Here is a 27469-nt window from a genome sequence, read left to right on the forward strand (position 1 = left end):
ATTCCTTAATTACTGATTTTGGTTACGGGCTACTACATTCTCCCCCACTTAAGATATTTCGTCCTCGAAATCAGATCTTAAGTACTGAATGCAATACAAAAATCAGAAACATTCTTTATTCACATCAAACATTTACAGAGTTTGCAACTGAATACAACTTAAGAATGAAATCAAAACAACTCAGGATGGTCTTCACGTATCCTGTCCTCAAGCTCCCAAGTAGCTTCCTCAGTGCCTCGGCGCTGCCACTGAACTTAAACCAGAGGGATGACTTTGTTCCGCAAAACCTTATCCTTATAATCCAGGATACGAATAGGTTTCTCAACATAAGTCAAATCCTTGTCCACCTGAACCTCAGACCGCTGCAGAATATGAGATTCATCCGCCACATACCGTCGCAACAGAGATACGTGGAACACGTCGTGAATACTGGATAGATGCGGTGGCAAAGCTAGTCGATAAGCCAAATCGTCAATGCTCTCCAAGATCTCAAACGGACCAATAAACCTGGGAGACAACTTGCCCTTAAGGCCAAATCTGAGAATCTTTTGGAAAGGTGACACTCTCAGAAACACTTTCTCCCCGACATCGAACTGCAAAGGCCTACGCTTGATATTAGCTTAGCTGGCCTGACGATCCTGTGCAGTCTTAATCCGTTTCTTGATCTGATCAACAATGTCTATCGTCTGCTGGATAAACTCCGGTCCCTCAGCCTGTCTCTCCCCCACTTCTTCCCAGAAGAGTGGAGTACGACAACGTCGCCCGTACAACGCCTCAAAAGGTGTCATCCCAATACTAGTATGATAGCTGTTGTTGTATGCGAACTCGATCAACGGCAAATGATCCTGCCAGGCTGAACCAAAATCCATGACGCACGCTCTAAGCATATCCTCCAAAGTACGGATAGTGCGCTCTGACTGACCATCAGTCTCCGGATGATAGGTAGTACTCAAACTGAGAGTAGTACCCATCGCACGCTGAACACTCCCCCAGAATCTAGAAGTGAACCTGGGGTCCCGATCGCTGACAATGCTCACAGGCACTCCATGAAGTCGAACGATCTCCTGAATGTACATCCGTGCCATGCGATCCACAGAGTACTCTCGGCTATAGGCAATGAAATGCGCTGACTTGGTGAGTCGATCCACTACAACCCAGATAGCATCACAGTTCCTCGGGGATACTGGAAAATGGGTCACAAAGTCCATTGTGATAAACTCCCATTTCCATTCAGGAATAGGCAGACTGTGAAGCAATCCTCCAGGTCGTCGGTGCTCTGCTTTGACCTGTTGACACACCAAACATCTCGAAACAAACTGATAAATACTGCGTTTCATACCCTTCCACCAGAAACGAGTACGTAGATCCTTGTACATCTTGTTGCTCCCAGGATGAATACTCAAATTAGTGCGATGTGCCTGAGACAAAATCTCCTCTCGCAACTCTTCATTCTGCGGAATCACAAGCCTACCAGACAAACACAGAAAGCCATCTGACTGATAATGAAATCCAGACGAGCTACCCTCGTTAGCTAGACGAGCTAAATGCTGGGTCTTCGAATCAGACATCTGAGCATCTCAAATCCGCGAATACAAAGCTGGCTCAGATAGTATCGCAAACATCTGGATACTCTGCATACCTTTCTTATGCTTGAAGGTATAACCTGAAGTACAATAGTCACTGATCGCACTAGACATCGAACAAGTCTGAAGTGCGGATAGTCGCACCTTGCGACTCAAAGCATCAGCGGTGAGATTAGCAGCTCCTGGATGGTACTTAATTTCGCAATCATAGTCCTTAAGCAAATCCATCCAACGTCTCTGCCTCATGTTCAACTCCGCCTGAGTGAAAAAATATTTGAGACTCTTATGGTCGGTGAAGATCTCAAATTTCTCGCCATACAGATAATGACACCAGATCTTCAAAGCGAACACAATGGCTGCTAACTTCAAATCATGGACTGGATAGTTTTCCTCGTGAAGCTTCAGCTGTCTAGAAGCGTATGTGATCACATGTCCATTCTGAGTCAGAACACAACCTAACCCCTGAAGAGAAGCATCAGTGTATACCACATACCCTCCAAATCCTGACGGTAATGCCAACACTGGCGTAGAAGTCAACCGCCATCGAAGCTCACAGAAATTCTCCTCGCACTCGGAGGACCACTCAAAATCCACACCCTTGCGGATAAGCTGCGTCAACGGTCGAGCTAATTGAGAGAAGTTCAGAATGAAGCGACGATAATACCCTGCTAGACCCAGAAAACTACGGATCTCAGCAACTGTCGTCGGACGCGACCAATTAAGTACCGCTTCAATCTTGCTTGGATCAACAGAAATCCCCTCCCGGGATATGATATGGCCAAGAAAGACCACTCTATCCTTCCAGAACTCACACTTGCTCAGCTTGGCGTACAACTGCTCATCTCGAAGATTCTGCAGTACCAACCGCGAGTGAGAAACATGCTCTTCCGTATTACGCGAATACACCAAGATGTCGTCAATGAAGACCATGACAAACTTGTCCAAATACTCCCTGAAGGCACGGTTCATCAGATCCATGAATATAGCCGACGCATTAGTCAAACCAAATGGCATTACTAGAAACTCGTAATGCCCATAGCGAGTACGGAATGCAGTCTTGGCTACGTTCTGATCACGGACTCTCAACTGATGATACCCAGATCTCAAGTCAATCTTGGAGTAAACTGACGTGCCCTGCAGCTGATCAAACAAGTCATCAATACGAGGCAACGGATACTTGTTCTTCACAGTGACTCGATTCAGCTGCCGATAGTCAATGCACAGCCGCATCGACCCATCCTTTTTCTTTACAAAAAGAACAGGAGCTCCCCAAGGAGATACACTAGGACGAATGTACCCTTGTCCAAAAGATCCTGTAGCTGATTCTTCAATTCACGCATCTCTGACGGAGCCAGACGATACGGTGCTTGAGAAATAGGTGAAATACCCGGCATCAACTCTATGCCAAACTCGACTTCCCTAGCAGGAGGAAAACCCGGAATCTCATCAGGAAATACATCTGGAAATTCATCCACAACAGGAATGCTCTCTATCCCAAAACTCTCAGCGGACAAATCAACTGCATAGATAAGGTAGCCTTCCCCGCCAGACTCTAGAGCTCGACAGGCTCTCAAAGCTGATACCAAAGGCATCGGAGGTCGCGCTCCCTTACCATAGAAAAACCAGCTCTCACTCCCCTCCGGATGAAAGCGTACTAATCTCTAATAGCAGTCCACTGAAGCTCGATAGGTAGTCAACATATCTATTCCCAGAATGCAATCAAAGTCGTCCATCGCCAGGACCATGAGATTCGCTAACAGAATGTTTCCTTCAAACTCTAAAGGGCAACCCATCACTAGACGATTAGCCAAAGCAGATTGGCCCGTCGGAGTAGAAACAGACATCACTACGTCTAGTGCAATGCATGGTAACTTATGCCTCTTAACAAAACGTGCAGAAATGAAGGAATGAGATGCACCAGTGTCAATAAGTACAAGAGCAGATATACCATAAAGCAGAAATGTACCTGCGATGACTTTCTCATTCTCCTCCACTGCCTGATCATGTCTCAGGGCAAACACCTGGCCAAAAGCTCGTGGCCTCAAATGAGAACTCCCAGCAGGCTGTCCCTGCGACCTCTGCTGTACGGTGGCCTGAGAACCAGATCCTGAACTAGATCCAGAACCGCCTCCCCCAGATAGTGGACAATCTCTTCGGATATGACCAGTCTCTCCACAATGGAAACAAGCTCCAGTAGCTCTACGGCACTTGTCGGATGGATGGTTCTTCCCACAGTGATCACACTTGTCCTTCTTACCGAAACGGACAACACCTCCAGAACCAGAGGAAGAAGTAGATCCAGACTTCTTGAAAGTTTGGGCACGGGGACCCAAAGAACTAGCAGGCGTCGACTGAGGGAAAGACCTATTCTACCGAATGTTGTCCTCTGCCTGGTGACAACAGCTCACCAAACCCTCGTAGGACATGTCGTCGCCAACCGCCACACGATCATGGATCTCAGGGTTAAGGCTCTGAAGGAACAGATTATACTTCATCCCAGAGCTGTCAGCAATCTCGGGGCAATAGGATAGCAGATCAAAGAACCTCTGCTGATACTCATCGATAGACATGGCTCCCTGTCGCAGACTCAGTAGCTCGCCTGCCTTCGACTGTCGAAGTGCAGGAGGAAAATAAAGCTTCTGAAAAGCTGTGCGGAACTCGGCCCAGGTGGCCACTCCTCTTGCCGCAACAAAAGGTGCAGAAGTAAACCTCCACCACCTGCGCGCACGTCCATCCAGAAGATAACCCAGGGTCTCCATCTTCTGCTCCTCGGTGCATTGAAAAGTCTGAAAAGTCGTCTCCATGCGGTCTAACCAGTTCTCCGCATCCTCCGGAGACTCACCTCCAACTAAGGGCTTAGGACCCATAGCTAAGAATCGACGCACAGTGAAACGCTCGTCGTCATGATGACGATGACGCCGTTCTCGACGAGGCTCCCGGTCGGCATCACCCCAACGCCCACCAATACTGCCATGAGAACTCCGGTCGTCACGATCTGACATCTACAAAAGTACCTCACAGTTACCTTACGCAGAGTCTAAATCCCAAGAATACTATGCATGCTTTGATACCATAAATGTAGTGACCCTTAACCGGATCACCTACTAAACAAAACTTAGGCATGCAATTAACTTAATCAAAACAGTAATTAGAATTCAACTGCGGAAACCATAAACATAATACAATCCCAAAGAAAGGAATCTGTAATTTATCCAAATAATATACAACCAAATCGAATAGTTGTATCAACCTCAAAACAACAGAAATAAAACCTAGACGAAGCTCCAGCTGGTCAACCACTGACTAGCCCCTCTTGGATCCACCCGCCTCGTCCAATTGCAAACCTGCCCCATGGAATAAGGTGTCCAGAAATACAGAGTACGAGACGTGAGCATAAAACGCTAAGTACGAGAGTATGAGTATACATGCATGCAAAGTGAACTCCCTATAAACTCGAGGTCAAGGATCAGATAACAGAGACAGACCGGGCCCTGGTATGTAGCACGTTGTGTCTTCGCTTCAGGAGGTAGCTCCCATACCATAATACCAGTGGATATGCCAGACCCAAATCGATGGAAGTCCAACCACTAACAGGATAGGGAAAAACCCTACTAACAAACATCTTGAAGGAGATAGCTCAGTATGCAAATGAATGCAGCATAAATCAATGACATATAAATCATGCAGTCACATAATACATGCATACTCAGTCAGGATATCTCGAACAGTACTTCCGTACCTCAAAACAGTGCAAGCTCTACCAACTCTAGTTCTACGCCTATAGTCTGCTCTACACTGCCAAATGATACTGCTATCATTAAAGTGCTCTAAAAGCCTTAACTAAGCTATTGCATACTCCTAAATATTTATAGGAAGCAAAAGCTATACCTTCGTCCGTCGTTAGCCCTTTGATGCCGATGCCTCCAGAACTTGGGCACAACTCTGCTACGACTTTCGAACGCCTCGCCGACCGCCGGGTCAAGCCTAGGAAGGCTAGAACAACTCGAATAGACTAGAAAGGAGAGGTAAATACTTGGAATTGGAAATTGGAAATAAAGCCCCGGCCCTCTATTTATAGACAATGATCGGAACTTCCGATCCTCGATCGGAACGTCCGAACCTCGATCGGAACGTTCGATCCTGCCATCGGAGCTTCCAAAGATCCTGATCTGCCATGTGTCAAAATATCACTTTTTGACTTCGGATAGGGGTGATCGGAGCTTCCGATCCTGATCGGAGCTTCCGATTTAGCCAATCGTCATGCCTGACGTAATATGATCGGAGCTTCCGATCCTGTTTGGAACTTCTGAACCTACCTTCGGAGCTTCCGAACTCTATTCAAGTAATTATGATTAATTCCTTAATTACTGATTTTGGTTACGGGCTACTACAATACTACATATTATATTCTATGTATTATGCTTCCTACCCGCTTAATCATATGTGTTGACCCGGCCCAATAGGTACTTGCACTCACCCAAATGATAACGGCCCATTAAAGAAATCCCCTTAGCCCAAAACAACCGGCCCTGTATGTTTTTTTTTCTCTTCTCCAAACATCAGACGAGGGCCTCTCATTTTCTCCTCTCCATTCCCTCACGCGGTCATTCTCAGGTTCCCTCTTCCATTCCAGCTTCCGGCTGCCGCTAGCAGTCATCCTTCCTGGCGAAGCACCTCTCCAGGCAGACTAATTGAGCTCCATCTTCCCTTTTTCCAGCGATCACAGCTCAACCGAGTTCCCTGCCCTCCATTTCTGATTTTTGAGCCGAGGCAAGAATATGGGCTTTTTGGCCACCAAGTAGATTATTACATTGAATGTTTGTTTTCTTGCTTGCAACTCGTTCTTTGTCTGGATTTAGGTAGTTGCACGACTCTTCACAGATTTCTTGATGGCTCTCGTTCAAGCTCGGTTCTTTTTGGGTTTCTGCCGATTCGAAATTTTGATTCCTCTTTTGACATCCCGCACTTGCTTGTGTCATTTCATGTTATTAATCCTGTGTTGGCTAAGTGTGAGTAGAAGTTTGGTTATTTGTTGCAATTCCCTTGTTCCGAGATTCTCTATTTTTCCGTATGCTGGGGCATGTTTTTCGTGAGCTTGTTTGATGGTTGGATGGTGTTTTAGGGGCTACCATGATTGAGATGTAGCTCACATGGTAGCACCTAGGGTGTGAGAGTTGGCTGGCAAACGTTGAGGTGAGGGGCTGTGGATTTGATGTCAAGGAAATCGGGTGATTCTGAGGCTGGGGAAGGGATGATTCGAGCTAGGTATTGACTTAGGACAGGGTTGTCTTGAGCAGGGATTTGTCTAAGGTAGGGGCTGCCTCGAGATGGGAATTTACTCTAGGACTGGGGTCAGTTCTTAGGCAGGGTTGACATCCGAGCTTGGGTGTTAGCTTGTAAGGGGTCGGTGTTAGGGGTTTGAATGGGGCTGAGAATTGGCCTTGGTCTTAGGCTATAGGTTTGGAACCTGTGAATTCAATGTTTAGGAGCCTAGAAAGGGAGATGAACTAAGACATGGGTGAGCGGAAATTGATCAAGCATAGGGCTGTCCGGAAATGATCATTTAAGGCAGGGTTACACTCATGTTTTGGTTGAGGGCTAGGGCTTAGAAATAGTCTAGGATGCTAGAGAAATGTCGTTTCAAGCGGGAACTAGTTCGGTTAAGTTTTGGTGATGTTCTAAGCTATTTATGTTAAGGTGCGGGATTTTAAATGTTAAGTGTTGCTGCCCGGAAACATTATTTTCAGAGATTATTGGATAGGATTTGTACCTCGAGGATGACTTTCTAGTTGAGCATAGAGTGCTTGGGAACCATGCTTTCAAGCGAAATTCGTTTTGACTAAGAATTTTATAAGTTATAAGTATTCCAAGTGGATTGCTTGGGATACGTCCTAAGTGCCAAAGAGTACAGGCTAGATTCTAAGCTATGGTTTGCCATCTAAATCAACATCCATGTCAACCATCTTAATTCATTTATCTGAGTATCGAGTAAAAGTTTGCAAAGAAGGTCATTTCTTGAGTTCAGTCCAAATCTTCGAGTCAAGTCAAGGAAGAAAGTATTTTTGATTAAGGAGAGTTGATTGTGCTTATCAGGGTATGGACGGGTTGGGAGAAATCCTGGCTTTCCTTACCAACTCATGTTATGGACGGGTTGGGAGAAATCCTAGCTTTCCTTACCACCTCATGGGTTTGGGTGGGCTGGGAGAAATCTTGGCTTCCCATATCAACACGGGGCAAGACGGGTTGGGAGAAATCCTGATTTCCTTGTCGGCATAGTATACTGCAGCAATTGATTGATCAAAACTAAAGAAAAGGGCCACAATCAATGATCTAAGTTCACAGTCAGTTCAGTTTATCAGTTTACAGTTTTTCAGTTTACAGTTCAGTTTATCAGTTCACAGTTCAGTTTATCAGTTTACAGTTTAGTTTATCAGTTTACAGTCCAGTTTATTAATTCTCAGTTCAGTCTTTTCAGTCCACATGTTCAGCCTTGCTATGCACTTGCAGTTTAAGTTCAGTTTCAGTTAGATTCAGTCTTGCATGCGATATTTTCAAGTACTCCCTTTTGTTAGAGATTCAGTTAGGGAAAAATAATGTATTTTCAGTATATGTTATTTTTAATTGTGTGTGCATGAATATTTATTACTCGTTATTTCATCACATATTCTTGTTGAGTATTTAGGCTCACTACATCTGCTTGGTGCAGGTGAGGATGATTTCCCAGGGGACTGAGGGGCAGGACCTCCAGGTTTAATAGCATCTGGCAGAGCACATCCATGACCGTGGCTTCCCGTTACTTTTCTGTATTGAGTTGCCTGTAATAAAGAATGATTTACATTTGTTTATCTTCCAGTTTGTTAGCAGGATGTGATTCACTGCATTTGGTTCTAGACATGTAAACGTGTTATTCTTTTCTCACTTCTTTGTAGTTGGGACTGTAACCAAACAGTTTCTTATGCTTACCATGTTATGTTTCTTATCTTTTGAGAGTCTTTATTTTATTTTGAAATGTTGAGTTGAGACAGGTAGGTTTGATTATAAACAGATAGGTCATGTCGAATTTTTTTTAAATATATATATATATATATATATATATATAATAATAATAATAATAATAATAATAATAATAATAATAATAATAATATATATAATAATAATAATAATAATAATAATAATAATAATAATAATAATAATAATAATAATAATAATAATAATACTTCAAAATTCCTCCTTCTCATTTATTTAATTAAATTAGAGGTTAGGGTTGTTTCAATCATTGTAAGAGTCATTAGATACTTGAAAAGCAATAGTCTTACCTTTGTCATTTTTTATATCCAAGTTTATCTCAAACGTTCGAAGGGAGCTCATCAATTCATCTAATCCAAGCTTGTCATCGTCTCGTGCTTCATAAATTACACATATCTAGATGTCGAATGCGTAGGGAGTGATTTTAAAACTTTTTTCTCAACAATTTCTTATTTGAGATCAGATTACCAAGGTTGTAAGTTTCATACGCAAACGACGATCATATGAAGTAATTGTTTCAGTTTCTTTCATTCTCATGTTTTCAAATTTGGTGGTTACCATTCTTAACTTGATTCTACGCACACTCTCAGATCCTTCACGGTATTTTTGAAGGATTTCTCATGCATCCTTAGCATAGACACAATTTGAGATCAGATTGAACATGTTTATATCAACCGAGGTAAAAATAGCATTCCATGCCTTTGAGTTGTAGTTCAAAATCTGGACTTCATCGGTCTTCCATTCACTTTCTGGTTTAATCAAACTGTCACCATCTTTATCAACCATTTTTTGGTGGATTACAACCATCGACAACACTTTTCCATGCTCTTTCATCTAAGAATTTGATGTAAACTCTCATTTTAACTTTCCTAAGAACGTAGATGGTTCCATCTTGATCTGGTGGTCGCAATCTAGTATTGACAAGTGGCACGTCCATAGTACTTATCATGTTAAACACAAATAACCAAAATCTTAGAGAGTAACGTCAAGTGTACACACCTAAGATAACATGCAACATAATAAATAATATAACATATATTTTAAGGAATAAATTAAGACAAAAAAAATTATGCAGAAGTATACATACTTGTGCATGTGATGCCTCGGGGAAAAAGATTAACTAGCCAAATATGTCAATTTACACATAAAAATAATAATAGTGAATACTCAAAACCCAACTCCCTTAACACGTTAAGGGGACAAATTACATCCTACATTTTGAATAAAAAATAACAAATTAAAACCAAAGATGCAAATTATGTTAAAGCCGAAATTAATATCTACGAGCAACTCTTCAGACAACACTTTACACAAGTGTTCTACGAGCGTCTTCAACACTTCAAGGTTGCACCGCAAAATGCTTATACTCGACTACATGAATTTTTCATAATAATATTCAAGCTCTCTCTCTCTCTCTCTTTGTGTGTGTGTGTGTATGCAACATCTATTCTTCAATATATATAGGCTTGTTTTGACATAGATAGTATTTCTTGAATAGATACCTGCAAAACAAGGAAAGAATATTTTCATAAGGAAATAAAATCTTTTGAATATAAGAGATTATATCTTGAGTTTAATAGAGTTGATAATCTAGAAAGGAAAAACTATTATATAAAATCCTATCAAGAAGGAAAATAATTTAAGAGATAAATTATGTCTTGCAAGCCAAGACATATTTCATATTAAAAAAGATATGTTATGAAAAAAAATATATAGTCCTTCCCTGAACAGAGATCCAGGTTCTCCAAAATATCAAGCTGCAATTCATAAACGATCCTTCAAGAAAAGAGATTGAGAAACATGCTTATCAAAATATCGGGTTGGAATTTAGACAACAGTCATTCAAAAAATATCAAGCAACACTACAAGAAAAAGGTCATAGACAACGTTTTTTATGTGTTGTCTATGTGGCTGAAAAAGCGTTGTTAATAGTGCTGTTGTAAAAAGTTCGCTCAAAGACAACGCAAAAAAAACGTTGTCTTTTTTAGCAAATACAACGCTTTGCAACGCTTAGAAAGCTTTGTTTTTTATAGTATAGACAACGCCTTTGCAGCGCCTTAAAAATGTTGTTGTTTTTGCAAAGACAACGCTTTTACAACACATAAAAGCAACGCTTTAAAAGCGTTGTATTTGTTAGCAAAGACAACGTTTTTTTAATGGATAAAAAAGTGTTCTCTTTTTTAAAATACAACTTTTTAGCACGAATTGCTTAATTAAACCTGTTGTATTTATTTTTACACCATGAATTGCTTAATTAAACCCTTATAAATAACACCTATGAATAATCCACAAACTTTGGATTCATGTTAAGTGTATATAAAAACAAAATTTCTACATACTAGACATGCATATTAGTTCCAACCTATCTTGCTTCTTGGATCGAATCTATCTGATAATATTGCATATTCTCGGAAATATATGAGTACCCAGTTTCTTGGCAAAACAAAAACCCCACTTTCAGTTTCTTTTCACATTCATCTGCGAGGAAGTAAGCTAAACACAAATAAACTTTGAATAATTTGCCCGATAGCATCCCCCTGAGTAATCTAAAGACAAATGCTCCAATTTCATAAATTAATATTCTCTATTTAATAAGAAGGGTGGAAACCTGCTAGGAAGAGCCCCATAAGCTCTCTTCATACGGCCGAGATATCCTTGAGATACAGATGGTTGTCCAATTCGAGCATACGGTGCCACCATACCAACTAGAGCAACATTAACAACCACCCCGACCAGAAGGTCCGCGGTATAAGAACACATATTCAAGCAAAAAGAAAACTCTGTTGTTTTCTTTCGATCTGGAGCAGGGAAGAAGGCGCAAGGTTAGGGAACAAGGTTACTAGATTCGCTGTTATGTTCCTGGTAGCTGGAGCAGCGACACAGCGACTGGGTAAGGAGAGGAAGAGAGGGGCGGCGGGTTGGGGTTTTCTTCCGATCTGGAGAGACGACACACCAGCTGGGTAAGGAAAGGAAGAAAGGCGCGATGGGTAGGGGTTATGGGTTAATTGGGCTTCGCGTGTAAGTGTATACAAAGTTCATTCACAACGTTTTTTAAAAACCGTTGTTGTAGATAGTAAAAAAAAACGCTCATACATCTTTAACCCAAAAAAACACTTATAAACAATGCTTTCTCGAGAAAGCACTGTCTTTTATAAATAAAAAAAATATATAGACAACGCTTTTCACAGAAAGCATTGTTTAAAAAAAACAACGCTTTTTACAAAAAATCGTTGTCTTTTAAGTATTGTGTATGAGCTTTTTTCTTATAGTGTATATATAAAATAAGATCTAGTACGTACCTTAAACCATTGTAATTCACGTTGCATTTGTAAAGCTGCACCAGGAACAAGATTGAGTTTATGAAGAGGGGCTAGTTCCGCACGTACATGTGCATAACATTGTTTCCGAAATTGTCATTTAAGTTCCTCAATTTTTCTTTTTGGTCATTCATGCGATAAAGGAGATTAAATACATTTTCAAAACGTAGTTTTGTTGCCAAATGAAAAATGGTACATCCAGTACTTTTTTATTCTACTGCATATAATGCATTGGGAAACATCTCTATTATCAGCTCTATGACTTCATGTATGCCTCCGTTCGTCCCCATAATTATGGCATGTCGGTAGATTGTTGCAGCATCATCGGGAGCAAAAATTCCAGTGCCTTACACAAGCATTTGACGAGTTCAAGTGCTTGTAGGTGAGTTATATATATATATGCATATCCACCATTTGGTCATTTGGTGGATCTTTTTCTGTAGTATATAGTTGTTTCCTTGAGCATGCACACTATCATACAGGAAATGGAAACATTTGTTAGTCCTTCCCATAGGAGTCAGCGAAACAAAGCATGCAGGAAAATCTCCTCAGATATTGTTTACCGAGAAGCACCAAGATTTGAAATATCAAGGAAAAAATGGATGAAAAAGACTGCCACCTCGTGTGCCATTGCTGGCTTGCTGCTATATTTATTGCTATACTCATGTTCATTGCTGCCTTCACAGTACCAGGAGGTGTTCATGATGACTTTTTTGGAATAATCTCAAACTCTATTTCCATGTTCACATCCACTGCTTCCCTGATCATATTCATTTCGATCCTGAATTCCGGTTATGCAGAAGAAGATTTTATGTGCGTTTTGCCCAAGAGATTATGCCTCGGCCTACTTGCTTCCATTACATTCATGATGTCTCCTTTGGCGCAACTATATATATTACAATAAGGGACAGATCTAATTTGTTTCTTGTACCAGTTGGTGCATTGTCTTGCTTGCCAGTGACATCATTCGTGTTGTTCAAATTCCCTTTACTTACAACTGTGATGTATTCCACATATGGAGCAAGTATGTTCGGCAAGAAGAGTACTATTGGAGTGTTGTATTAAAAGTAAGACGAAACAACTAACAATGGGAGCAATATGCCTTTCTACTTCAGTTTAATAGTAGAAGTTCTGTGTTTGTGCATGTATTTTTCAATGGAATTTGTTTTTGCAGTTTGAATTAAGAGGGTGTTTGGGACAGCTTATAAGCTCTTGAAAACAGCTTATAAGTTGTTTCAGAGCTTATAAGCTCTTTGAATTTGTTTGGCAATTTTTTTGTCAAACAGCTTATAAGTTATTTTTAAAAAAGTAAGGTCACCTCTATTTTTTTTAAAAAAAAATATTATTTTTATATTTTACTTCTCCATATTATTCCTATATATTTTATAAGTTCATCCAAACATTTTAACAGGGATATAACGACTTGCAATAAAGATTTTGACAATGTGTTAGATGTTGTGTTGAATTATATCAATTATCAATAATAAATTGTGTATTCGTTGCAGAGATTTACTGAATTTTTTTAAATGATAGACTTTTATGGAGTTGATGGATTTCTACAGACTTTTATAGAATCTCACAGGCTTTTAAAAATTTTCACAGGTTGTGTTGAATTATATCAATTATCAATAATACATTGTGTATTCGTTGCAGAGATTTACTGAATTTTTTTAAATGATAAACTTTTGTGGAGTTGATGGATTTCTACAGACTTTTATAGAATCTCCCAGACTTTTAAAGATTTTCACAGATCTTGCAGATTTGTTTTTTATGACTTTTATTGACATTTGTAAACTTTTTCTAGAACCTTATGAATTTTGTAATTCATGATTTTGATTTTTATTTATTTTTTAGAATTATTAATCGAGTGTCAATAACTTCTATTTATATTTCTATAAAATAATTCTATTTTTAAAAAAAAAAATTCTATCAATGTAAGTAATTTTTATTTATCAATTTGGTTTACAAAAATCGAAAAGTAGTATTAAATTTATTGTAATTAAAAAATTAATATAACTCTATAAAATTTGAATATATTTAATTTTATATAGTATCCTTATTTATAATATATATATATATACACACACACATTCGTGATAATAAATTTTTAAAACTACGTCAATATATCAAGTCAATATATATCAATCATAATAATAATAATATATTATTATTATTATTATTATTATTATTATTATTATTATTATTATTATTGTATATAAATATGTATATTAAAGTGAATAAAATCACTATCGAAAATTTTGAGTTATAATAAAAATTAAGCTACAGATTAAAAAATATATAAAAATTATTAAAACATCAAATTTTATAAAATAAATAATGAATTAATCATAAAAAATAATTATTGTTATTTTCAATTTATGATCAATAAAATAATATATTTTTTTGTCATGTATTATAATATTTATTTAAATTTTTTAATAAATATGATTTTAAATCTCGTGAGGTTTTGTAATTAAAATTCAAAAAATTATAAATGATAAAAAAAATTTAAATTTATTTTTTAAATAAAAAAATATGTTTGTATATACATTATTTTTAATATAACTACTATGTATGAGACTAGTGTTAGTATAGAGACTATTTTAATAGAAATGAAAAAAAAAAAGTGTGCGAGTTTGAATTAAATGTCAATCCAAATCTTTAGGTTGGATCCTAAGAATCTTCTTAATTGATCTTTATCCTTGATTTTACTAGGAAAATCGTGAATTTTCTTAAGTATATGTTGTTGTAAACAATGTTTTCCGTCTTCTATTTGTAGTCCTAAATATATAATTTATTTTTGTTTTAAACAATTGTGCTTTCTTTTCAGAAAGTATAATTCCATCTTTATGACAAATATCTAATACAATCATGAGGTCTTTATAATGTTGATCTAGTGTTTTTGAGTAAATTAATATGTCATCTATGTAAACACAACAAAAATCTACATATGATTTAAAAGATTAATCCATATATCTTTGAAAGATACCTGGTACTTGTTTGAGTCCGAAAGGTAATACAGTCCATTGATACTGTCCTTTTGGACAATTGAATATTGTAAGTAATTGTGTTTGTGGTTCTAGCTGAATTTTTCAGAATCCTGATTTACAATCTAGACTGGAAAAATATTTCATTTCTCCTATATAAGATAGTAAATCATTCTTATTTGGGATATAATATTCGTCCATAATTGTTGCTTTATTCATTTTTCGATAATCAATTACCATTCTTTTCTTATTAGTATCTTTTTTACTGACATAAAAGGCTGGTGAAGAGTGTGGACTCTTAATAGGGATAATTATCTTAAGTTTTAATAATTCTTGAACCTCCTTTTCAAATATTTTTACATCATCCATGTTACATCTTCTTGGTGCTTCACGAATTGTAATATTAGGGTCTTTGAGTTTTATTGAAGCAATGAATTGTTTTTTTTTCTTAATTTTGTCCTGAGGATTTTCAGAACAAATATCATGAAATTTCTTCATTATTTCTTTTTCAGGATTAATCGTTAAAATATTTTCTATTTTTAGTTCTATTGGATTTGTATTTCGTTTATGAAAATTCTTTGTAAATCTTTCATTTTCTACACAAAATGATGTTCGTATTTTAGGAATGTAAATCATTGATGATCCTTTGTTTAAAGTTATGTGATTTTCAAATTGTGTAAAAGGAAGATATTCTCTTAAAAAGTTATTTTCTATTATAATGTTCATTTCTGATTCTATTTGGTATATAATGGGTATTACAAATTTTGTTTTCTCAATTTCTATTTTTAATTGTTCTGCTACTGTATCAAGCATGATTATTGATCCATCTCCTATTCGAACTTTTAATCTTTTATCATATTTCTTCCAATAATGATTTGGAAGTATATGTTTGCTTCCTAAACACATACTTGCTCATGTATCAACATAAGCATGTATATGATATGGTTTATGTTCTTTGATTTTAATTTGAATTTTTATATATATACTATTTGGATTAGTTTTGTTTTTATTATCCATTTTTTTTATTATATATATATATATATATATTTAAAAAAAATAAGAGTATATTGAGGATTTGTGAAAAAAGTTTTTCTCTTCAGGAAATGAAAACTAAGTTTTAATTAGGTAGGAATTTATAAATAAGTTGATTATATGTTTAGGGATTTATAAGCAATTTACCCTAAAAATAATATATTGAGTCATCTTTTCTTTATCCACCCCCACCACCTCCCCCTCCCCTAACTGATTTTTACGCTAGATAAATAACAAAAGTGATGGGTATCATATTTAATTAAAATAATTAATTGTTAATTGATAACATGGTTGTTTTTTTCATTAAAGTGATTTGATAAATCAAGGACCTAATTAGGAGTGTTTGGTCTTTGAAGGACTCTGTTAGGGGATCAAACGCTTACTGTTAGGTCAAAAGTTATAGATGTTAATCAAGGCGCAACTTTATTTCATTATACTTGTGACAGCAGAGATGGATCGAGTTGTTAATCTCATGAGTCTAGGAAGGGTGTGTCTTACTGTTGGTGTTGTCTTATTTCTCTTTGAGATCAGTCTTATCATTTAATTTTCCTAACAACCCGACAGTCTAGAGAGGGGTGTTTCTTATTGCTGGTGATGTCTCATATCCTCTCGAGATCCATTTTTTCATTCTCCTACTGTCGGCCCTGTCTCCAGCAGAGGGACAGAGATAGTATTACTCGTTAGATCTGGTTTTTTTTTTCAGCTCACCTAACCAATCAGATCAAACAGTGCAACAACATCAACATCTTGATGTACTAGAGCTTCTCAGGAGATCACCCATCTTATACTACTTTGACCTGTACACTCTTAACCTAATAGACTCAATTGGTAATATCTAGCCCTAAAAGGGTTTAATGTGCCTTTTGTGACCATTAAAATCTCGTATAAATATATGACATTCTCTCAATTTGAGGGGTAATTTTTGATTCAAAAAGCTTTCTACTCTTGATTATTTCAAGAGATTTTAACGTATGTTCGTGAAGCAGTTGACAATTCTTATGAGATAAAGTAGTAGATTTCAAAAATTTTAAGTTATCCATTGGAGCAGTAGATCGATCGAGTTTAAACCTCTTGTTTTAGTGGACTACCCGAATTCCACTTGATTCAAGTAGTCAATTTATTGGCCGCATCAAAAAGAGAGAAAAAATTTAAAATTTTAATACAAATACTTGCATAGTTTTTTGTATTTTTTTTTAAAATTAATTTTTAATAATTGATATTTGGAAATTTTAATATAAAATCTCTAATTTTGTAATTTAAGTGTGAGCAACTTTCTTTCCCAACCTGGACGTCGTTACAGGAAAAATTGTGAAATTGTCCTCCCTTACTGTGATTTAAAATTTTTAACTATCAATTTCTAGTTTTAATTCATTGATTTGCATTTTTATCCTAATTTTAGTCGTTATTTCGTCAAAGTGATAATGTGACATCATACTTCAAAAAAAAAATACACTGAAATTACAAACAAATAAAACTAGTAAATTAAGACTCGACCAAAAAAAAAAATCTAAAATTACAATAAAACAAACTTACGGCATCACATGTTTTTTCCTTCAATTATATAGGGAAGATTGGTATTTAAAAAACATTAAATTTACAATTTTTTTTTTTGAAGGTCCAATAAGGCTAAAAGCATTGGATCAAATGCGGTGGCCTGACCTTGTGCAATTTAGGCTAAATTTCAAAGAGAAAGCGCTTAGTAAATACGTTAAAAATGACTTTTAACCATTTTCCAAAAAACAAAAGAAAAAGAAAAGAAAATAATTTGAGCCTTGGCAACTTACTATTTACTGCAAATATTGTTACCTACCTATACCATTTTTAGTGTGTTTTTTAAAAAACTTTTGAAATAATTTTTAGTGTTAGGGACTCCGTTTTATCACATTAGAATTCGGTAAATTCAAAGAAAACAGTTAATCACTTAACGTTTTCTAGAATTTAAAATTTTTTTGTCTTAATTATCATTTTATCTATTTTTAGTTAAAATAATCAAAATTATATTTTAAATTTAGAACTTTTTAAAAATTTCGGTTAATCACTCTTCATCTTGGATACTTGATGAATCGATAGAATAATACAAAAGTTCGTATCAGACTGTTTTATCGTTCAAAATAAAACGAATCTCTAATCTAATTCGATTATGAAAAAATTATAGTGATTTATGTTAAGTGATCCGTGAGCTTCGTAGATCCGTAAATAAAAGATCTACTCATATAATAATAATAATATTATTATATATATTTTTATAACATGATAATTCGCAATCGTTATTTTTTCGATGTGCACTAACAGTGTGTTTGGATGCCTAAAAAAATTAAAATTTGAAATTGGATTTGAAATTGGATTTTAAATACATGGAATTGGAATTCCATTTTGATGTTTGGCAGAAATTTAAAATATATTTTAGAATTTGATAGTATAAATTTTATATAAATGATATTTCGTAAAAAAAATTTGAGGAAAACTTAAAATTTATAACTAACGTATAAACATTTATTATTAAAAATAATTTAATTATTTTTATAAACCCAAATCCCATGAAATTCGACCAGTTTTATAAAGATTTCACTTAGTTAAATGAAATCTCATGAAATCCTATCAAATATCAATCCCGTTTTGAAGTCTCGTTTTGCCAAACACTAAAACGGTATTTTCAATTCCAAATTTCACCAAATTCCATGTAAATCCGTGATTCCAAACACAATGTAAGTAAACTTTCGAATTAACGTAATATTCTGCAAACTAGGCTAACCAGGTAACAGACTAATCCAAAAAGATGTCGGAAAAAAAAATTGAACTCCTTATTTCTGTCAAATACTCACCTGCTCAATTAACTAGATCAGCCATTGGGAGCATTATTATTACTAGCAACCGAGGCACATGCGTTGCATGTGTATAACGAAATATATAAACTTTGGGTGTACATATTTGTATATGAACTTTTTATTATAAAAGTAGTTTATTGAGTTGTGTGTGTTTTAAAATTTTGAATATTTTAGTTGTAGTGCAATATAATTAGTGTATTAAATATTTAATTTTTGATTGAGTTTTGGTGTTTTCTGGAGCATGTGATGTGCAAATATAAAGACTACAAAAAGACGTATAGTGGTTCGGATCAATGTGATCCTACATCCACTTGATCCAAGTAGATCAATTCACCATCATCGAATATATAGTTGTACAAAGTAACTACATCACAATTTCACACAACATAGATTTCCTTTTAAGAGTGATACTTATACTCCAAGCATTAGGTTTTGATAGCCGCGACCATTTCTTTGCATGACTGCTCTGAAATTTTGAATTGAGTATTAGTGAATACTGAAAAAAATTTATTATCCATAGATGGAGCAAAATCACCTTCAATATCTTGAAGTTTGATGGAAAAATGTATCCGACAATATCTACCCAGACATAGAGTAGAAAATAAACTGCTGAAATGTAGTGAAATGACCTTTGATATCCTAAGGTTTTTACCTGCATCCAACTTTAGTGTAAGAAATAGATGAAGAAAAAAACGATTGGAAATAAAAGAATTATTTCAATTAAAATCTATCTAATAAACTATCAAATCCGACATAAATAACACTCAAACATAAATTGACAATGAGAAATATAGAATTTATTTACTAAACCATGAAATAGAATTAAAAAATATGAGGAAATTAATATGATAAATTTAATGTCATGCTAATGTTAATAAGAAATATTGGAAAAGAAGTTAAAAAATCTTGAGATAAAAGGAAATGCTGAGACATACAATGCAAAATACTAATAAAAATTAAAATGGCACATAATTGTATCCATAAATATAATATTAAAATCACAAACTGGACAATATTGAAAAAAATAACAGGAATTCAAATACACAAATAAACAAAAAAAACATATAACATACATTAAAACACTTGTCATTGTTGGAATTGTAAAAAAAATTTGACAATGTAAAGTAAAGTATATTTTGAAAATGTAACAAACAATATTATAATCATATAATATGCAATGTTCGTATGAAAATTTTTATAAACTTATAATTCGAATATATTATCAAAAAAAACACCAAATAATCAGCCTTATTTTATGATTTATTTTATGAGAAATAACAAATAATAATACTTGTGAACAACCTACATTGAAGAACAAAAGATAGCAAGGTTAAAGAGTTACTTACGTGAATTGGGTCCTAGGATCATGTGTTTTGCTTTGGTTTGTGTTTTTTGTTTACGTATAAGCCTGTGGCTCAATAACATGTGTGCATCGGATTTTATGATTAGTAAACAACAATTTTAGTATGGGGTTAAATTTGGGGAAAAAAATCATTGTTATGGAGTTTCTTACTTGAACTAACTGAAGCAAATCAATTATGGTTGACGATGTTGTCAGAGGAAAATTTGTGTAACACACTATTTGTATTGTCCATTTGTATATGGCAACGTCTTGGAAAAAATTTGTAATTTAGTGCACACCTGTACAACAAATGAAAAAGATAGAGTTATTTTAATATTTGTGTAGAATGTTATTTTTAACTAAGCAAGTTGGCTTACTTACAATTTGATCATCCTCCATTAGGTAGCAATACGTCTCTGAAAATCACGTTTCTTGTGTAAACACCGGATCGACGCTCTAATTTTCCATCTTTGACCAAGATTTTTGTAGAATTTTGTGAGACTCCTCTTGAAAGTGCAACATAGAGCTGACCGTGGCTGAACACATGGTTGCGCAAAAATATGCCAATATTTGGGATCGTTTGACCTTGTGCTTTGTTTATTGTCAAAGCAAAACTAAGTCTAATAGGAAACTGTCGACGTGTCAACTCAAATGGTAATCCAGATGTTTCTTCACTTTTCAAAGGCATTCGATGTAGAAAATATCTCGTACCCTTATAAGGACCTGTTATGATCTCAGCATCTATAAAATTTCTACCAAGATTGCGACAAATTAATCTTATTCCATTGCATAGACCTAGTTCTGGTGCAACATTTCTCAAGAGAATGATAGGGCTTCCTACTTTCAATATGATTCTATGTGGAGGCAAACCACTGGGACTAAGGGAATTCAAGAATTCTTCTTGAAAAAGGTTGTGATTGTCGTCTGCTACACTATCCCAAGATATATACTCTCTTTCCTCTCTCGGAAACGTGTGAATGAGCAATTCATTAATAATGTCAACATCAACATTTTTTGGAGTGATGATGGATCTTCCAACCATATAGTTTGCATCATTCACATGATCTATCATATTAAGGAAAACAGAGTCAATCAATTGATGAATAGATTGTTCACCTTCCCATGGTATGATAATCGAATCTTGTAATTTTATAAAATCCTCATTCACAGTATGTTGCAATCCATCACCTACACGCAAGAGGAATTGTAAAAACTCCATATCTTGAGCAGATCTCATATTTTCTTGAAGGCGTATTATCTGAACGCAATGCCAGAATGTTGACCTTGAAATGCTTGCAGCAATCTGTGCTGCTTTTGATCCTCGTTTAACAACCGGTAGTACTTGCCGAAAATCACCACCAAAAATAATTGTCTTCCCTCCAAATGGAAATTAGTTTTCCATAATATCTTGGAAACTCTTATTAACACTCTCAAAAGCATAGCGATTTGCCATTGGAGCCTCGTCCCAAACCACAGCTGATGCACGCCTTATGAGTTCTGCAAGATCTGTCTGTTTTTTTATTCTGCAAAGTGTTGATGCGGTTGGTGTAAGTGGAATTTGAAAACGTGAATGTGCAGTTCTTCCACCTGGCAACAATGTATCAGCAATTCCAGATGTTGCTACCGCAATGATTATTTTACCGGTTTTTCTTAATTGTGCCAACATTGAGCAGTACAAAAACGTCTTACCAGTACCTCCAGGAACATCAATGAAAAAAAGTTTTGATTGGTTTTGAATAATACTTTCCATGATGGTGTCAAATGCAATTCTTTGTTTAGGATTTAAACGTTCAATTGATCTCAAATCATCATCATAAATATGGATAGAAAGTTCATCTTCAATTATTCTAGGTAGTGGTGTGTCTTCAAGAAACTCAGCACTTAATAATGGCAAATCAAAATCATCAAGTTTTTTGTTGTACTGATGCAACAACCTTCGTAGCTCAAGCAATAATATGTTTATAATGAAGTTACTTGATGAAATTGCTCTACCATAATCTTCACACATATAAGGATGGTACTCATCCCATAGTTCTCGAACTCTGCCTGGTTCACAGAACACCAATATGGATACAAATAATCTTCTTAGGGAAGATGGCATTCTAACAGAGCATGCTTCTCGCATACATTGGTGGACATAATCATCTTGTTGCAAAAGTCCTCTATTTTTAGCAGCCTCTTTAAATGTTGAATATCGAACCTCATTTACAGTCATCAGTTCCTCAAAGGATCTTGGTCCTCTCACATGATTTAGAAGGACACGAAGATAAAACCTCTCACCTTCAGATGGAGACACGACATATACTCTTCCGACCACTTTATTGTTGCTTCTTCGACGAATCCACTTTTTTCCCGCTTTTATCCATGTGTAATATTGTGGAAATTCTTGATATAAATATTTTCCAGTCAACTGAGAATCACAATTCATTTTGAAAAACTCAGTAAGCATTGTCTTAGAGTTACCATCATCTGCAATTAGGTCACTTACGTGTTGTTCGGGATGAAAATAAATCAAATGTTGGTTAGGTGTATGTAATTGAAGCCTAATTACTTGAAGGATACATCCTACTGAAGTCAAAATAGAAAATTCTCCACAATGCTTCAGGTGCACAAATCCACCTTCCATCCACGTATTGTTGGATTTCATCACAGTTTTGTCCATTTCGTATCTCTAATGCAACCCGATCAGGACCTTTATGGATGTACTTGTATATGTACTTGACACATTTGATTCCTCCACACACTTCAACATTAATATGACAATCATATTTCAATAATAGGTACGGATTATATGGGACAACCCAACCATTATCAATGAAAAATTCATGATTGTTTGGAACTGATACTTGTGCACCTTCATGTCTTTGATACAAAGGATATGAATCATTTCCTCGAGATGTATACTCGGCAAATGGCTTTGGAAAGTTCTTCTTACATTTTTCATTTATCATGCATGGAGAATTAGGATTGACTAATCCACATGGGCCATGTACCATATGGGCGAGAACAGATCTGTGTAAATTGGGTTCTTCTGTCTTTGAAGGTATTTCAGCACACACAATTGAGTCAAATTGATCTGGACTGCACAATTTGTCATTATTTTGAAATATGATCAACATACGGACATGAGGAAGACCTCTTTTCTGATACTCAATGACATACGAATAAGAGAGAACCTTTCCTAAAACTCCTCGATCTACAATATCTTTCTTAAAGTCTTCAAATTTTGACCTAAATATCCTTGTAATCAAGTCAGGACGGTCTTGAGGTGATTGCCCAGGGAGTAGTTGATACTTTATCTCACTCCAATTTGGATTGCAAGTCATTGTAAGCATTATATCGGGTTTTTCATATGTTTGTACCAAAGTCATGGCATCTTGATATCGCTGGTACATATCACGTGGACTTCCACCAAACGATGATGGTAGTACGATTCTGGTACCAACATTTCCTGGTGAATTTATTTTTAGAACATTGCATGAGATGTGTGTGTGTTGTAATATATGGTTTAAAGCATAATAATATTATAATTATTATGTTATTGTACCTGCATTATTTTCACCTCCATGTAAGCAATCTTGTAGTCCTTGATAAAGTTCTGAACGTATTTCACTTTGATTTGAACGTATCCATCGTAGCCTTTGAGATTCAATCTTTACATAATTGTCAACTACATATTGTTGAAATAGACGCCCTCCTCGCAGCAACAGTGATGGTGAATGTTCTCTTATCTGGGTGAATTGAGAATTAGAATATATGAGTTTAGATGTATATGTTAAAAAAAAATTAATTAAAAAGGATAATGATAGAGTATGATAGGTTTTTTTTGCTAACCTGTAGAATATACGCATAGTAATTTAAGCATGTTAGCCGAGTACCATCGATATTTCGACTATTTATGTCCCAACCATATGTTCCATGTGGCAGAAGGAGTGGATACTGCAGAGGATCATAGTAGCCAACTATATCTTGAATGCTGATTAGATTTTCACCTATTCCTTGTATAATAATATCTCGAGCATTCAAATTTTCTTCACATTCATTGTCGACAATAACGGCTGCAACTTGAGATGCTGTTGGTAGATTGTATTGATGTTCATTAGGTTGTTGTTGCCTAATGATGAGCCTACAGTTAGGTATGTCTTCACGCTGGCCAATTTGTCGAAACACGTGTACAAATGGATTGTGTTCATCAAGAATTTTTTGTATCTTGATCAAGAGTTCTCGCCTTAGTTCTGGATTTTCTTGAAATCTATTGTTTATATCATGATCTGTGTCTACAATCCACATCTGCATGTACCGTGGCCTACAGTTCTCATTTGGTAGAAGACTTCCAATGGAGTGATATATTGATCCATGCACACGAAATGAGTAAACTCCATTTGTACGTGTTGCTAAAGACTCATCCACGTTGACTCCCATAGATGTAAAAGAGAAAACATGGTTGTATGCCCTTATGTATTGCCGAAAATGTTTGCCCTCTTCATTGTTCATAGAATAAAGCTCTTGAAATTCAACTGGAGATGGAATAGGATCTAACTTTGTATTTCCATTTCGACAACAAAATTGTGATGTTTCACCATGAAATAATAGAGCTTGACAGTGTACACAAAGTGATGGGTGAGGCAACTGCCACTGATAATTATTCTCAAATTCGCTGAAATTTCTTGCTAGGTTATGATATCTACGTGGACGTAGAAGTGGACGTGTACGTGGGCCTCGTTGTACGTTAGTAGTTACATTATTTTCATTGAAGTTGATTTCTGCAAGATTGAATTTGAAAAAATAAAAATTAATTGAAATATACATATAGAACAGTGAACCGATAAAAATATGGAGACAAATTATTATTACATATTTTTTAAAAACCATATGTACATTTAAGGTAGCATATTTGCATAATTTTTATAATTTATATTTTACATTATGTATTTTCTAAATATATATATTTTTATCCTATATTTTAGCAATAGGTTGTTTTTTTTCAACAGAAAAGTTCTATATTAGTTGTTTTGAAGGTTAATATGAACTATTTACAACCATGTTTTGTATTTTACATATAAAAGTTAAACTATTTCAAATGTTTTGAAGTAATACAAATATATTATAATTGAGCATAAAATTTAGAGAAGATGAAGAAAAATCTATTCACCTGGCAGATAGACTTTTATGAAATTACTAAAAAGTAAAAAAGAGAATTTGAGATATTAAATTGATTGCAGATCCATTAATAAAAATATTATTCAATAGAATTTGAGATATTAAAGTTGATTTTTATGAAATTATAAAATAGTGAATAAAGAATTTGAGAGAGAATATTGATGGCAGATCCATTAATAAAAACATTATTCAAGAGCTTAATTCAATGCACTTGATAAGACTTGGATTGTGAAGACATACTTTGTATTGTAATTATTAAACTAATGAGTTATGATATAGAGTGGATATTATGGCAGGTGGCAGAAAAAGTGTATATTGCAAAAGTAGTGAATATCTTTTCAGTGTGATACAATAAGATTGTGATTAGAATTTTAATTAAAAATAAAACTGTTGTTTTTTGTTCTTTAAATATGACAGGTATGAAACGTATATCAACAGTACTATAATTTTGTTTAAATTTTTAACTTATGTTTTTATAAGCGTAACGGTGAAAAATTTAAAATGGTTCAGCAAATTTGTTTATTTAAAAAATATATTTAACAAATTTTAAATTTAAAACCTAATATAAAGACATATATTTTTTTAAATATAAAATTTTTTATTAATATGTTTATATTTATATACCAAAAATAAATAAAAATAAGATAAAATAATATTATTTTTTGAAGACAAACTGTTGAACTGTTGAAGTGGTATTAAATCAGTTTATTGAATGAAGACAACGATTGGTGACCGGGTTGTTTTGAAAGGTAATACAAATAATTTAAAATTATATTTTGTATTTTACGTACTTGCAAAGAAAGTATGTTTTGAAATAAAATTTATAATTTGGGAATAAATCGGTTAAACTGGACCAGATCATGAATAATGCAAAAAAATATTACGTGTATATACTGCATCAATTATATATAAAGATGTAGTAGAATACCTCGAGAAACATAATTTGTTTGTGGTGGACGGGTGCTACTACTTCCACGCTCAAAATTTGATGTGAAAGTTCGATTATATAGGAAAAATTGGTATTTAAAAAACATTAAATTTACAATTTTTTTTTTTAAGGTCCAATAAGGCTAAAAGCATTGGATCAAATGCGGTGTCCTGACCTTGTGCAATTTAGGCTAAATTTCAAAGAGAAAGCGCTTAGTAAATACGTTAAAAATGACTTTTAACCATTTTCCAAAAACAAAAGAAAAAGAAAAGAAAATAATTTGAGCCTTGGCAACTTACTATTTACTGCAAATATTGTTACCTACCAATACCATTTTTAGTGTGTTTTTTAAAAAAAATTTGAAATAATTTTTAGTGTTAGGGACTCCGTTTTATCACATTAGAATTCGGTAAATTCACAGAAAACAGTTAATCACTTAACGTTTTCTAGAATTTAAAATTTTTTTGTCTTAAGTATCATTTTATCTATTTTTAGTTAAAATAATTAAAATTATATTTTAAATTTAGAACTTTTTAAAAATTTCGGTTAATCACCCTTCATCTTGGATACTTGATGAATCGATTAGAATAATACAAAAGTTCGTATCAAACTGTTTTATCGTTCAAAATAAAACGAATCTCTAATCTAATTCGATTATGAAAAAATTATAGTGATTTATGTTAAGTGATCCGTGAGCTTCGTAGATCCGTAAATAAAAGATCTACTCATATAATAATAATAATATTATTATATATATTTTTATAACATGATAATTCGCAATCGTTATTTTTTCGATGTGCACTAACAGTGTGTTTGGATGCCTAAAATTTGGAATTTGATTTGAAATTAGATTTTAAATACATGGAATTGGAATTCCATTTTGATGTTTGGCAGAAATTTAAAATATATTTTAGAATTTGATAGTATAAATTTTATATAAATGATATTTCGTAAAAAAAATTTGAGGAAAACTTAAAATTTATAACTAATGTATAAACATTTATTATTAAAAATAATTTAATTATTTTTATAAACTCAAATCCCATGAAATTCGACCAGTTTTATAAAGATTTTACTTAGTTAAATGAAATCTCATGAAATCCTATCAAATATCAATCTCGTTTTGCCAAACACTAAAACGGTATTTTCAATTCCAAATTTCACCAAATTCCATGTAAATCCGTGATTCCAAACACAATGTAAGTAAACTTTTGAATTAACGTAATATTCTGCAAACTAGGCTAATCAGATAACAAACTAATCCAAAAA

At 34.7% G+C, this 27469-nt stretch overlaps 2 protein-coding genes and 1 long non-coding RNA gene across 3 annotated transcripts; 1 reads left to right on the forward strand and 2 right to left on the reverse strand.

The window, feature by feature from the left end:
• The first annotated feature begins 6156 nt into the window (after positions 1–6156).
• LOC140886078 (uncharacterized) lies at positions 6157–8562 on the forward strand. Its single transcript, XR_012151413.1, has 2 exons — positions 6157–6353; positions 8290–8562. It is a non-coding gene; the product is annotated as an uncharacterized lncRNA (long non-coding RNA).
• Positions 8563–21502: 12940 nt separating this feature from the next.
• Positions 21503–22561, reverse strand: LOC140888284 (uncharacterized). The gene has a single exon (XM_073295969.1). The coding sequence runs from the start codon at positions 22559–22561 to the stop codon at positions 21503–21505; it is 1059 nt and encodes a 352-aa protein (XP_073152070.1).
• Positions 22562–22655: 94 nt separating this feature from the next.
• LOC140888285 (uncharacterized) lies at positions 22656–23507 on the reverse strand. The gene has a single exon (XM_073295970.1). The coding sequence runs from the start codon at positions 23505–23507 to the stop codon at positions 22656–22658; it is 852 nt and encodes a 283-aa protein (XP_073152071.1).
• Positions 23508–27469: the final 3962 nt, after the last annotated feature.

The sequence above is a fragment of the Henckelia pumila genome, chromosome 3, assembly GCF_033568475.1.
Source record: "Henckelia pumila isolate YLH828 chromosome 3, ASM3356847v2, whole genome shotgun sequence".
NCBI classification, from domain to species: Eukaryota; Viridiplantae; Streptophyta; class Magnoliopsida; order Lamiales; family Gesneriaceae; genus Henckelia; species Henckelia pumila.